Genomic DNA, 14,921 nt, shown 5'->3' on the forward strand with positions numbered 1-14,921 from the left:
AGCAATAGACTGTATTCTCCTGTCCTACAGTCATCCTCTCCCCTGAAATGGCTGATAACAGGGAGCAATAGACTGTATTCTCCTGTCCTACAGTCATCCTCTCCACTGAAATGGCTGATAACAGGGAGCAATAGATTGTATTCTCCTGTCCTACAGTCATCCTCTCCCCTGAAATGGCTGATAACAGGGGCAATAGATTGTATTCTCCTGTCCTACAGTCATCCTCTCCCCTGAAATGGCTGATAACAGGGGGCAATAGACTGTATTCTCCTGTCCTACAGTCATCCTCTCCCCTGAAATGGCTGATAACAGGGGGCAATAGACTGTATTCTCCTGTCCTACAGTCATCCTCTCCCCTGAAATGGCTGATAACAGGGAGCAATAGACTGTATTCTCCTGTCCTACAGTCATCCTCTCCCCTGAAATGGCTGATAAAGGGGCAATAGACTGTATTCTCCTGTCCTACAGTCATCCTCTCCCCTGAAATGGCTGATAACAGGGGGCAATAGACTGTATTCTCCTGTCCTACAGTCATCCTCTCCCCTGAAATGGCTGATAACAGGGGGCAATAGATTGTATTCTCCTGTCCTACAGTCATCCTCTCCCCTGAAATGGCTGATAACAGGGAGCAATAGACTGTATTCTCCTGTCCTACAGTCATCCTCTCCCCTGAAATGGCTGATAACAGGCGGCAATAGATTGTATTCTCCAGTCCTACAGTCATCCTCTCCCCTGAAATGGCTGATAACAGGGAGCAATAGACTGTATTCTCCTGTCCTACAGTCATCCTCTCCCCTGAAATGGCTGATAACAGGCGGCAATAGATTGTATTCTCCTGTCCTACAGTCATCCTCTCCCCTGAAATGGCTGATAACAGGGGGCAATAGACTGTATTCTCCTGTCCTACAGTCATCCTCTCCCCTGAAATGGCTGATAACAGGCGGCAATAGATTGTATTCTCCAGTCCTACAGTCATCCTCTCCCCTGAAATGGCTGATAACAGGGAGCAATAGACTGTATTCTCCTGTCCTACAGTCATCCTCTCCCCTGAAATGGCTGATAACAGGGGGCAATAGATTGTATTCTCCTGTCCTACAGTCATCCTCTCCCTTGAAATGGCTGATAACAGGCGGCAATAGATTGTATTCTCCTGTCCTACAGTCATCCTCTCCCCTGAAATGGCTGATAACAGGGGGCAATAGACTGTATTCTCCTGTCCTACAGTCATCCTCTCCCCTGAAATGGCTGATAACAGAGAGCAATAGATTGTATTCTCCTGTCCTACAGTCATCCTCTCCCCTGAAATGGCTGATAACAGGGAGCAATAGACTGTATTCTCCTGTCCTACAGTCATCCTCTCCCCTGAAATGGCTGATAACAGGGGGGCAATAGACTGTATTCTCCTGTCCTACAGTCATCCTCTCCCCTGAAATGGCTGATAACAGGGGGCAATAGATTGTATTCTCCTGTCCTACAGTCATCCTCTCCCCTGAAATGGCTGATAACAGGGGGATATAGACTGTATTCTCCTGTCCTACAGTCATCCTCTCCGCTGAAATGGCTGATAACAGGGGGGCAATAGACTGTATTCTCCTGTCCTACAGTCATCCTCTCCCCTGAAATGGCTGATAACAGGGGGCAATAGATTGTATTCTCCTGTCCTACAGTCATCCTCTCGCCTGAAATGGCTGATAACAGGGAGCAATAGATTGTATTCTCCTGTCCTACAGTCATCCTCTCCCCTGAAATGGCTGATAACAGGGGGGCAATAGACTGTATTCTCCTGTCCTACAGTCATCCTCTCCCCTGAAATGGCTGATAACAGGGGGCAATAGATTGTATTCTCCTGTCCTACAGTCATCCTCTCCCCTGAAATGGCTGATAACAGGCGGCAATAGATTGTATTCTCCAGTCCTACAGACATCCTCTCCCCTGAAATGGCTGATAACAGGGAGCAATAGACTGTATTCTCCTGTCCTACAGTCATCCTCTCCCCTGAAATGGCTGATAACAGGGGGGCAATAGACTGTATTCTCCTGTCCTACAGTCATCCTCTCCCCTGAAATGGCTGATAACAGGGGGCAATAGATTGTATTCTCCTGTCCTACAGTCATCCTCTCCCCTGAAATGGCTGATAACAGGGGGATATAGACTGTATTCTCCTGTCCTACAGTCATCCTCTCCGCTGAAATGGCTGATAACAGGGGGGCAATAGACTGTATTCTCCTGTCCTACAGTATCCTCTCCCCTGAAATGGCTGATAACAGGGGGCAATAGATTGTATTCTCCTGTCCTACAGTCATCCTCTCCCCTGAAATGGCTGATAACAGGGAGCAATAGATTGTATTCTCCTGTCCTACAGTCATCCTCTCCCCTGAAATGGCTGATAACAGGGAGCAATAGATTGTATTCTCCTGTCCTACAGTCATCCTCTCCCCTGAAATGGCTGATAACAGGGAGCAATAGATTGTATTCTCCTGTCCTACAGTCATCCTCTCCCCTGAAATGGCTGATAACAGGGGGCAATAGACTGTATTCTCCTGTCCTACAGTCATCCTCTCCCCTGAAATGGCTGATAACAGGGAGCAATAGACTGTATTCTCCTGTCCTACAGTCATCCTCTCCCCTGAAATGGCTGATAACAGGGAGCAATATATTGTATTCTCCTGTCCTACAGTCATCCTCTCCCCTGAAATGGCTGATAATAGGGGGTAATAGACTGTATTCTCCTGTCCTACAGTCATCCTCTCCCCTGAAATGGCTGATAACAGGGAGCAATAGACTGTATTCTCCTGTCCTACAGTCATCCTCTCCCCTGAAATGGCTGATAACAGGGGGCAATAGACTGTATTCTCCTGTCATACAGTCATCCTCTCCCCTGAAATGGCTGATAACATGGGGCAATAGACTGTATTCTCCTGTCCTACAGTCATCCTCTCCCCTGAAATGGCTGATAATAGGGGGTAACAGACTGTATTCTCCTGTCCTACAGTCATCCTCTCCCCTGAAATGGCTGATAACAGGGGGCAATAGACTGTATTCTCCTGTCCTACAGTCATCCTCTCCCCTGAAATGGCTGATAACAGGGAGCAATAGACTGTATTCTCCTGTCCTACAGTCATCCTCTCCCCTGAAATGTCTGATAACAGGGGGCAATAGATTGTATTCTCCTGTCCTACAGTCATCCTCTCCCCTGAAATGGCTGATAACAGGGAGTAATAGATTGTATTCTCCTGTCCTACAGTCATCCTCTCCCCTGAAATGTCTGATAACAGGGAGTAATAGATTGTATTCTCCTGTCCTACAGTCATCCTCTCCTCTGAAATGGCTGATAACAGGGGCAATAGACTGTATTCTCCTGTCCTACAGTCATCCTCTCCCCTGAAATGGCTGATAACAGGGAGCAATAGACTGTATTCTCCTGTCCTACAGTCATCCTCTCCCCTGAAATGGCTGATAACAGGGGGCAATAGATTGTATTCTCCTGTCCTACAGTCATCCTCTCCCCTGAAATGGCTGATAACAGGGGGCAATAGACTGTATTCTCCTGTCCTACAGTCATCCTCTCCCCTGAAATGGCTGATAACAGGGGGCAATAGACTGTATTCTCCTGTCCTACAGTCATCCTCTCCCCTGAAATGGCTGATAACAGGGAGCAATAGATTGTATTCTCCTGTCCTACAGTCATCCTCTCCCCTGAAATGGCTGATAATAGGGGGTAATAGACTGTATTCTCCTGTCCTACAGTCATCCTCTCCTCTGAAATGGCTGATAACAGGAAGCAATAGATTGTATTCTCCTGTCCTACAGTCATCCTCTCCTCTGAAATGGCTGATAACAGGGGCAATAGATTGTATTCTCCTGTCCTACAGTCATCCTCTCCCCTGAAATGGCTGATAACAGGGGGCAATAGACTGTATTCTCCTGTCCTACAGTCATCCTCTCCTCTGAAATGGCTGATAACAGGGGCAATAGACTGTATTCTCCTGTCCTACAGTCATCCTCTCCCCTGAAATGGCTGATAACAGGGAGCAATAGACTGTATTCTCCTGTCCTACAGTCATCCTCTCCCCTGAAATGGCTGATAACAGGGGGCAATAGATTGTATTCTCCTGTCCTACAGTCATCCTCTCCCCTGAAATGGCTGATAACAGGGGGCAATAGACTGTATTCTCCTGTCCTACAGTCATCCTCTCCCCTGAAATGGCTGATAACAGGGGGCAATAGACTGTATTCTCCTGTCCTACAGTCATCCTCTCCCCTGAAATGGCTGATAACAGGGAGCAATAGATTGTATTCTCCTGTCCTACAGTCATCCTCTCCCCTGAAATGGCTGATAATAGGGGGTAATAGACTGTATTCTCCTGTCCTACAGTCATCCTCTCCTCTGAAATGGCTGATAACAGGAAGCAATAGATTGTATTCTCCTGTCCTACAGTCATCCTCTCCTCTGAAATGGCTGATAACAGGGGCAATAGATTGTATTCTCCTGTCCTACAGTCATCCTTTCCCCTGAAATGGCTGATAACAGGGGGCAATAGACTGTATTCTCCTGTCCTACAGTCATCCTCTCCCCTGAAATGGCTGATAACAGGGGGCAATAGACTGTATTCTCCTGTCCTACAGTCATCCTCTCCTCTGAAATGGCTGATAACAGGGGGCAATAGACTGTATTCTCCTGTCCTACAGTCATCCTCTCCCCTGAAATGGCTGATAACAGGGGGCAATAGACTGTATTCTCCTGTCCTACAGTCATCCTCTCCCCTGAAATGGCTGATAACAGGGGGCAATAGACTGTATTCTCCTGTCCTACAGTCATCCTCTCGGCTGACATGGCTGATAACAGGGGGCAATAGATTGTATTCTCCTGTCCTACAGTCATCCTCTCCCCTGAAATGGCTGATAACAGGGGCAATAGACTGTATTCTCCTGTCCTACAGTCATCCTCTCCCCTGAAATGGCTGATAACAGGGGGCAATAGACTGTATTCTCCTGTCCTACAGTCATCCTCTCCCCTGAAATGGCTGATAACAGGGGGCAATAGACTGTAGGAGAAAGGAAAACTATTATGGAGGAACTCTGCCCGGATTACATGGAGTGTTCCTATAAACTGTGATCAGACAAGAAATCATGGGGGGCGGGGGTCCTTTAGAGGAGGTGGGATAGTATACAGTAAGTAGGGCGACTCTGCTGTGTATGGAGAGTGGTTCTATATGCGCTGTCCTGCATCTTTCACCAGACAGATTGCTATCAGTTGCTTTCTGGCTTGTCAAATGGAAAGATGAATATAAGGACGACTTACCTGCTGTCGGGTCATAGGATGGATGTGGGACCGGTCCAGTTGCTATCGGCATGGGGAACAGGTACCCCTGGATGCAGTGTTTGGGGTGCGCTTGATTGGCTGAATAGAGAAGATTACAAAGTTTTTGTTATGTGAGATGATACAGGCGGGGGAGGGCCTAGTGTTAGGGGGGCCTAGTTCTAATATAACTATTAACCCACTAGACACCAGGCATTTAACTATTAACCCACTAGGCACCAGGGATATAACTATTAACCCACTAGATACAAGGAATATAACTATTAACCCACTAGACACCAAGGATATAACTATTAACCCACTAGACACCAAGAATATAACTATTATTCCACTAGACACCAAGGATATAACTATTAACCCACTAGATACCAGGGATTTAACTATTAACCCACTAGACACCAAGGATATAACTATTAACCCACTAGATACCAGGGATTTAACTATTAACCCACTAGACACCAGGCATTTAACTATTAACCCACTAGGCACCAGGGATATAACTATTAACCCACTAGACACCAGGGATATAACTATTAACCCACTAGACACCATGGATTTAACTATTAACCCCATATTTACCAGGGATATAACTATTAACCCACTAGATACAAGGAATATAACTATTAACCCACTAGACACCAAGGATATAACTATTAACCCACTAGATACCAGAGATTTAACTATTAACCCACTAGACACCAAGGATATAACTATTAACCCACTAGACACCAGGAATATAACTATTAACCCACTAGACACCAAGGATATAACTATTAACCCACTAGACACCAAGAATATAACTATTAACCCACTAGATACCAGGGATTTAACTATTAACCCACTAGACACCAAGGATATAACTATTAACCCACTAGATACCAGGGATTTAACTATTAACCCACTAGACACCAGGGATATAACGATTAACCCACTAGACACCAGGGATATAACGATTAACCCACTAGACACCAGGGATATAACGATTAACCCACTAGACACTAGGAATATAACTATATTATATATTATATAACATTTATTTTACAAAAAATCTAATAAAATGGTTAAGTTAAAAAAAAATCTATTTCTTTTTCCTATTACGAATCTACATTTAGCGTAAAAATTGTGAAATTAAAAAGAACCCATATAATACCGTTTTCTTACCCTGCCCATTGAACCCCAGGAATTGCTGTTTTACCCACTGAACCCCATTACTGAGAACAGTGAATCAGATTGGTTTAGGTCCCAATGTGTGACCATGGAAAAGGGTGACTCATCCCACAGAAAAGGCGGTAAAGGGATACAGCTCCCAGAATACGAGGCTGAAAACGCAGAAAAGATGGTCCATGGCCAGGTTTAACCCTGAGATGACTGGAGAATGCATGGCAATCCTGGGATCTGATACAATGGATGCCAGAGACACGAAGCCGGAGCTTAACCACTTCCCGCAACACTAACGCCGAAAGGCGTCATTGCTGCGGCGCTCACAGGCTACACTAACGCAGATTGGCGCGCACACAGGCGCGCGCGTTCACAGGATCGGAAGGTAAGCGAGTGGATCTCCAGCCTGCCAGCGGCGATCGTTCGCTGGCAGGCTGGAGATGCGATTTTTTTAACCCCTAACAGGTATATTAGACGCTGTTTTGATAACAGCGTCTAATATACCTGCTACCTGCTCCTCTGGTGGTCCCTTTTGCTTGGATCGACCACCAGAGGACACAGGTAGCTCAGTAATAAGTAGCACCAAACACCACTACACTACACCCCCCCCTGTCACTTATTAACCCCTGATCACCCCATATAGACTCCCTGATCACCCCCCTGTCATTGATCACCCCCTTGTAAGGCTCCATTCAGATGTCCGTATGATTTTTACGGATCCACTGATACATGGATCAGATCCGCAAAACACATACGGACGTCTGAATGGAGCCTTACAGGGGGGTGATCAATGATGGGGGTGATCACCCCATATAGACTCCCTGATCACCCCCCTGTCATTGATCACCCCCCTGTAAGGCTCCATTCAGACGTCCATATCATTTTTACGGATCCACTGATACATGGATCGGATCCGCAAAACACATACGGACGTCTGAATGGAGCCTTACAGGGGGGTGATCAATGACGGGGGTGATCACCCCATATAGACTCCCTGATAACCCCCCTGTCATTGATCACCCCCCTGTCATTGATCACCCCCCCTGTAAGGCTCCATTCAGACGTCCGTATGTTTTTTACGGATCCACGGATACATGGATCGGATCCGCAAAACACATACGGACGTCCGAATGGAGCCTTACAGGGGGGTGATCAATGACAGGGGGGTGATCACCCCATATAGACTCCTTGATCACCCCCCTGTCATTGATCACCCCCCTGTAAGGCTCCATTCAGATGTCCGTATGTTTTCTACGGATCCACGGATACATGGATCGGATCCGCAAAACACATACGGACATCTGAATGGAGCCTTACAGGGGGTGATCAATGACAGGGGGGTGATCACCCCATATAGACTCCCTGATCACCCCCCTGTCATTGATCACCCCCCTGTCATTGATCACCCCCCTGTAAGGCTCCATTCAGATGTCCGTATGTGTTTTGCGGATCCGATCCATGTATCCGTGGATCCGTAAAAAACATACGGACATCTGAATAGAGCCTTACAGGGGGGTGATCAATGACAGGGGGGTGATCACCCCATATAGACTCCCTGATCACCCCCCTGTCATTGATCACCCCCCTGTAAGGCTCCATTCAGAAATTTTTTGGGCCCAAGTTAGCGGAAATTTATTTATTTATCTTTTCTTACAAAGTCTCATATTCCATTAACTTGTGTCAAAAAATAAAATCTCACATGAACTCCCCATACCCCTCACGGAATCCAAATGCGTAAAATTTTTTAGACATTTATATTCCAGACTTCTTCTCACGCTTTAGGGCCCCTAAAATGCCAGGGCAGTATAAATACCCCACATGTGACCCCATTTCGGAAAGTAGACACCCCAAGGTATTCGCTGAGGGGCATATTGAGTCCATGAAAGATTGAAATTTTTGTCCCAAGTTAGCGGAAAGGGAGACTTTGTGAGAAAAAAAAAAAAAATCAATTTCCGCTAACTTGTGGCAAAAAAAAAAAAAATTCTATGAACTCTCCATGCCCCTCATTGAATACCTTGGGGTGTCTTCTTTCCAAAATGGGGTCACATGTGGGGTATTTATACTGCCCTGGCATTTTAGGGGCCCTAAAGCGTGAGAAGAAGTCTGGGATCCAAATGTCTAAAAATTCCCTCCTAAAAGGAATGTGGGTCCCTTTGCGCATCTAGGCTGCAAAAAAGTGTCACACATCTGGTATTGCTGTACTACAAAAATTGGAAAAGTTGTCTTTTGCCGAGATATTTATTTCACCCAGCATGGGTATATGTAAAATGACACCCCAAAACACATTGCCCAACTTCTCCTGAGTACGGTAATACCACATGTGTGACACTTTTTTGCAGCCTAGGTGGGCAAAGGGGCCCACATTCCAAAGAGCACCTTTCGGATTTCACCGGCCATTTTTTACAGATTTTGATTTCAAACTACTTCTCACGCATTCGGGCCCCTAAAATGCCAGGGCAGTATAACTACCCCACAAGTGACCCCATTTTGGAAAGAAGACACCCCCAGGTATTTCGTGATGGGCATAGTGAGTTCATAGAAGTTTTTATTTTTTTGTCACAAGTTAGTGGAATATGAGACTTTGTAAGAAAAAAAATATATAAAAAATCATAATTTTCCGCTAACTTGTGACAAAAAATAAAAACTTCTAGGAACTCGCCATGCTCCTCACGGAATACCTTGGGGTGTCTTCTTTCCAAAATAGGGTCACTTGTGGGGTAGTTATACTGCCCTGGCATTCTAGGGGCCTTAATGTGTGGTAAGTAGTTTGAAATCAAAATGTGTAAAAAATGACCTGTGAAATCCTAAAGGTGCTCTTTGGAATGTGGGCCCCTTTGCCCACCTAGGCTGCAAAAAAGTGTCACACATGTGGTATTGCCGTACTCAGGAGAAGTTGGGCAATGTGATTTGGGGTGTCATTTTACATATACCCATGCTGGGTGAGATAAATATCTTGGTCAAATGCCAACTTTGTATAAAAAAATGGGAAAAGTTGTCTTTTGCCAAGATATTTCTCTCACCCAGCATGGGTATATGTAAAATGACACCCCAAAAAACATTGCCCAACTTCTCCTGAGTACGGCAATACCACATGTGTGACACTTTTTTGCAGCCTAGGTGGGCAAAGGGGCCCACATTCCAAAGAGCACCTTTCGGATTTCACCGGCCATTTTTTACAGATTTTGATTTCAAACTACTTCTCACACGTTAGGGCCCCTAAAATACCAGGGCAGTATAACTACCCCACAAGTGACCCCCATTTTGGAAAGAAGACACCCCAAGGTATTTCGTGATGGGCATAGTGAGTTCATGGAAGTTTTTATTTTTTGTCACAAGTTAGTGGAATATGAGACTTTGTAAGAAAAAAATATATAAATCATCATTTTCCGCTAACTTGTGCCAAAAAATAAAAAGTTCTATGAACTCACTATGCCCATCAGCGAATACCTTAGGGTGTCTACTTTCCGAAATGGGGTCATTTGTGGGGTGTTTGTACTGTCTGGCCATTGTAGAACCTCAGGAAACATGACAGGTGCTCAGTAAGTCAGAACTGCTTCAAAAAGCGGAAATTCACATTTTTGTACCATAGTTTGTAAACGCTATAACTTTTACCCAAACCATTTTTTTTTTTTACCCAAACATTTTTTTTTTATCAAAGACATGTAGAACAATAAATTTAGAGAAAAGTGTATATATGGATGTCGATTTTTTTGCAAAATTTTACAACTGAAAGTGAAAAATGTCATTTTTTTGCAAAAGAAATCGGTAAATTTCGATTAATAACAAAAAAAGGAAAAATGTCAGCAGCAATGAAATACCACCAAATGAAAGCTCTATTAGTGAGAAGAAAAGGAGGTAAAATTAATTTGGGTGGTAAGTTGCATGACCGAGCAATAAACCGCTAAAGTTGTGGAGTGCCGATTTGTAAAAAAGGGCCTGGTCTTTAGGGGGGTATAAACCTGTGGTCCTTAAGTGGTTAACTTACTATACCAGAAGTTCCAGATGGTCTCCTCGAAGTCTTCTCCACTGAACCAGCATCTCCAGAAAAAACCCTCATGGTGAAAATACAGGATGGCAGCGGGGGAGGGGGGGACCTCTGTGGTGTTCTGTAATCAGAGATAAGATGGCACTCAGGACTCTGCAGACTGTAGGTTACTGCAGGGCGAGACATGAACCACGGTATAAAGAGATACATATGCATATTATATGATGGAGATCATATGTCTGGGGCTCATTTTAGGCTACTTTCACACTTGCAGCAGAGGATTCCGGATCACCGGAACTGCCTGCCAGATCCGTCAAAACGTATGCAAACTGATGGCATTTGTCAGACGGATCAGGATCCTAATCCGTATGACAAATGCATTGAAATGCCAGATCCGTCTCTCCAATGTCATCACATTTTTTGCGGTCTGAGCATGTGCAGACTGCAATGCCGGATCCGTTTTGCAGGAACACTTGCGGCCAGATCAGGCATTAATGCATTCCAATGGGAAAAATGCCTGATCCGGCATTCCGGCAAGTCTTTCGGAATTTTGGACGGAGATAAAACCGCAGCATGCTGAGGTATTATCTCCGTCCTGAAAAGGCAAAAAGACTGAACTGAAGACGTCCTGATGCATCCTGAATGGATCGCTCTCCTTTCAGAATGCATGGGGATAAAACTGATCAAGCTAACAGTCAGGAGGTATCAGTCACGAGGTATCAGTCAAAGGCTACCATTTAGGAGGTATTGGTCAGGGGCTATCAGTCAGAAGCTATCAGTTGAGGGCTATCAGTCAGGAGGTATCAGTCTGGGGCTGTCAGGAGCTATCAGTTAGGAGGTATCAGTCAGGAGCTGTCAGGCACGAGCTATCAGTCAGGTGTGAGATTGTGGATAAACTCTGCCTGTAAATGTTTATGTTTAAATTGTATTGGAGCTGTCATTAGGCATTCCGGGCACTAGAGGCCACTGTTTTGCAGCACAGTCAGCACACTCTGGGATCTGTATATGCAAAGCAGATGATGACTCATGCTAGCTGCTTCTGAAAACCAGGAAGTGCTGATCTGACAAGGTGGAAGCAATGTTCTTTGAGAGACTGAATGCGATTCCATCCTGGCTTGTGGATGTCCGGGAGTGAATAGACACGCAGAGGAAGGAGATTAGCTGTTGTCCCCTTACTGGATCTGGCTCTTTGAACGAGAGATTGCTCCAGGAAGACAGTGTACAGTGTGTGGGCAGAAGTCTTATAATCAAGCAAGGCCGCACGGTTGCTGAGAGGTTGGTGGCCATCCCGGGTAAGCGGCATCCTTGGGCCCAGAACGGACGCAGGTCAGTACACCTGGTTAATGATTGTATTTTACTGTGTGACGCCTGAAGTAACAGAGACTAGCCTAGGCCTTATAGTAGTTAGATAGTTAGGGTTATATGTTTTGCTAGGCCTTACTGTACTGGACTGCGGTGCAGTATTTGACTTGCAGGCTCTGCTGCGTTCGCCACCGGCTAGGTGTGTCCTCTTTAGCGGCACGGCATGACTTGCAGGCTCTGCTGTGTGCGCCATTGGGCTAGGCCTGTCCCTCGGACAGGGGTGGTGACTGTGGGCCTGGGGTATAACTTAGTCTGTATACTTATATTGTTGTGTTTTCACTATTGTTAAAGTAAAGTTTCTGTTCTTGCATATAAAGCTGGTGTCAGTGTCGCTTTTCTTGTCTGTGACTTCGCTGTATCCTGGGGAGCCCACCCCGGTACACGGCTTACACAGGAGGTATCAGTCAGGAGGTATCAGTCACGAGCAACCAGGAGGCTATCAGTCAGGGGGCTGTCATTTTAGGGGGTATCAGTCAGGGGCTATCAGTCAGGGGGCTGTCAGTCAGGAGCTATCAGTCAGGAGCTATCAGTCAGGGGGTATCAGTCAGGAGGTGTCAGTCAGGAGCTATCAGTCAGGAGGTGTCAGTCAGGAGCTATCAGTCAGGAGCTATCAGTCAGGAGCTATCAGTCAGGAGCTATAAGTCAGGAGGTATCAGTCAGGAGGTATCAGTCAGGAGCTATCAGTCAGGAGCTATCAGTCAGGAGCTATCAGTCAGGAGGTATCAGTCAGGAGCTATCAGTCAGGGTCTATCAGTCAGGAGCTATCAGTCAGGGTCTATCAGTCAGGAGGTATCAGTCAGGGGCTATCAGTCAGGGGCTATCAGTCAGGAGGTATCAGTCAGGAGCTATCAGTCAGGAGGTATCAGTCAGGAGGTATCAGTCAGGGGGCTATCAGTCAGGAGCTATCAGTCAGGGGCTATCAGTCAGGAGCTATCAGTCAGGAGCTATCAGTCAGGAGCTATCAGTCAGGAGCTATCAGTCAGGAGCTATCAGTCAGGAGCTATCAGGCAGGAGCTATCAGTCAGGAGCTATCAGTCAGGAGGTATCAGTCAGGAGCTATCAGTCAGGAGCTATCAGTCAGGAGCTATCAGTCAGGAGCTATCAGTCAGGGTCTATCAGTCAGGGGGCTATCAGTCAGGAGGTATCAGTCAGGAGCTATCAGTCAGGAGCTATCAGTCAGGAGCTATCAGTCAGGGGTTATCAGTCAGGAGCTATCAGTCAGGAGGTATCAGTCAGGAGGTATCAGTCAGGAGGTATCAGTCAGGAGCTATCAGTCAGGAGGTATCAGTCAGGAGGTATCAGTCAGGAGGTATCAGTCAGGAGCTATCAGTCAGGAGCTATCAGTCAGGGGCTATCAGTCAGGAGGTGTCAGTCAGGAGCTATCAGTCAGGAGCTATCAGTCAGGAGGTATCAGTCAGGAGCTATCAGTCAGGAGCTATCAGTCAGGAGCTATCAGTCAGGAGGTATCAGTCAGGAGCTATCAGTCAGGGTCTATCAGTCAGGAGCTATCAGTCAGGGTCTATCAGTCAGGAGGTATCAGTCAGGAGGTATCAGTCAGGGGCTATCAGTCAGGGGCTATCAGTCAGGAGGTATCAGTCAGGAGCTATCAGTCAGGAGGTATCAGTCAGGAGGTATCAGTCAGGGGGCTATCAGTCAGGAGCTATCAGTCAGGGGCTATCAGTCAGGAGCTATCAGTCAGGAGCTATCAGTCAGGAGCTATCAGTCAGGAGCTATCAGTCAGGAGCTATCAGTCAGGAGCTATCAGGCAGGAGCTATCAGTCAGGAGCTATCAGTCAGGAGGTATCAGTCAGGAGCTATCAGTCAGGAGCTATCAGTCAGGAGCTATCAGTCAGGAGCTATCAGTCAGGGTCTATCAGTCAGGGGGCTATCAGTCAGGAGGTATCAGTCAGGAGCTATCAGTCAGGAGCTATCAGTCAGGAGCTATCAGTCAGGGGTTATCAGTCAGGAGCTATCAGTCAGGAGGTATCAGTCAGGAGGTATCAGTCAGGAGGTATCAGTCAGGAGCTATCAGTCAGGAGGTATCAGTCAGGAGGTATCAGTCAGGAGGTATCAGTCAGGAGCTATCAGTCAGGAGCTATCAGTCAGGGGCTATCAGTCAGGAGGTGTCAGTCAGGAGCTATCAGTCAGGAGCTATCAGTCAGGAGGTATCAGTCAGGAGCTATCAGTCAGGAGCTATCAGTCAGGAGCTATCAGTCAGGAGCTATCAGTCAGGAGATGTCAGTCAGGAGCTATCAGTCAGGAGATGTCAGTCAGGAGCTATCAGTCAGGAGGTATCAGTCAGGAGGTATCAGTCAGGAGCTATCAGTCAGGAGGTATCAGTCAGGAGCTATCAGTCAGGGTCTATCAGTCAGGAGGTATCAGTCAGGAGGTATCAGTCAGGGGCTATCAGTCAGGAGGTATCAGTCAGAAGCTATCAGTCAGGAGCTATCAGTCAGGAGGTATCAGTCAGGAGGTATCAGTCAGGGGGCTATCAGTCAGGAGCTATCAGTCAGGAGCTATCAGTCAGGAGCTATCAGTCAGGAGGTATCAGTCAGGAGCTATCAGTCAGGAGGTGTCAGTCAGGAGCTATCAGTCAGGAGGTGTCAGTCAGGAGGTGTCAGTCAAGAGCTATCAGTCAGGGTCTATCAGTCAGGGGGCTATCAGTCAGGAGGTATCAGTCAGGAGGTATCAGTCAGGGGGCTATCAGTCAGGAGGTATCAGTCAGGGGGCTATCAGTCAGGAGGTGTCAGTCAGGAGGTATCAGTCAGGAGGTATCAGTCAGGAGGTATCAGTCAGGAGCCATCAGTCAGGAGCTATCAGTCAGGAGGTATCAGTCAGGAGGTATCAGTCAGGGGGCTATCAGTCAGGAGCTATCAGTCAGGAGCTATCAGTCAGGAGCTATCAGGCAGGAGCTATCAGTCAGGAGCTATCAGTCAGGAGCTATCAGTCAGGAGCTATCAGGCAGGAGCTATCAGTCAGGAGCTATCAGTCAGGAGGTGTCAGTCAGGAGCTATCAGTCAGGAGGTGTCAGTCAGGAGGTGTCAGTCAAGAGCTATCAGTCAGGGTCTATCAGTCAGGGGGCTATCAGTCAGGAGG

The 14,921-nt window shown here is 46.6% G+C and overlaps 1 protein-coding gene across 1 annotated transcript in view; it reads right to left on the bottom strand.

The window, feature by feature from the left end:
• Window positions 1–14,921, bottom strand: part of LOC121009551 (transmembrane protein 182-like) — a 56,974-nt gene that overhangs the window by 15,197 nt on the left and 26,856 nt on the right. Inside the window, exons 2-3 of the mRNA XM_040442762.1 lie at window positions 10,464–10,584; window positions 5,303–5,401 (exon numbers count right to left, since the gene is read on the bottom strand). Coding sequence (XP_040298696.1) covers window positions 5,303–5,401; window positions 10,464–10,584 — 220 coding nt within the window. The remainder of the gene's footprint in view (window positions 1–5,302; window positions 5,402–10,463; window positions 10,585–14,921) is intronic.

Source organism: Bufo bufo, chromosome 8 (assembly GCF_905171765.1).
Source record: "Bufo bufo chromosome 8, aBufBuf1.1, whole genome shotgun sequence".
NCBI classification, from domain to species: Eukaryota; Metazoa; Chordata; class Amphibia; order Anura; family Bufonidae; genus Bufo; species Bufo bufo.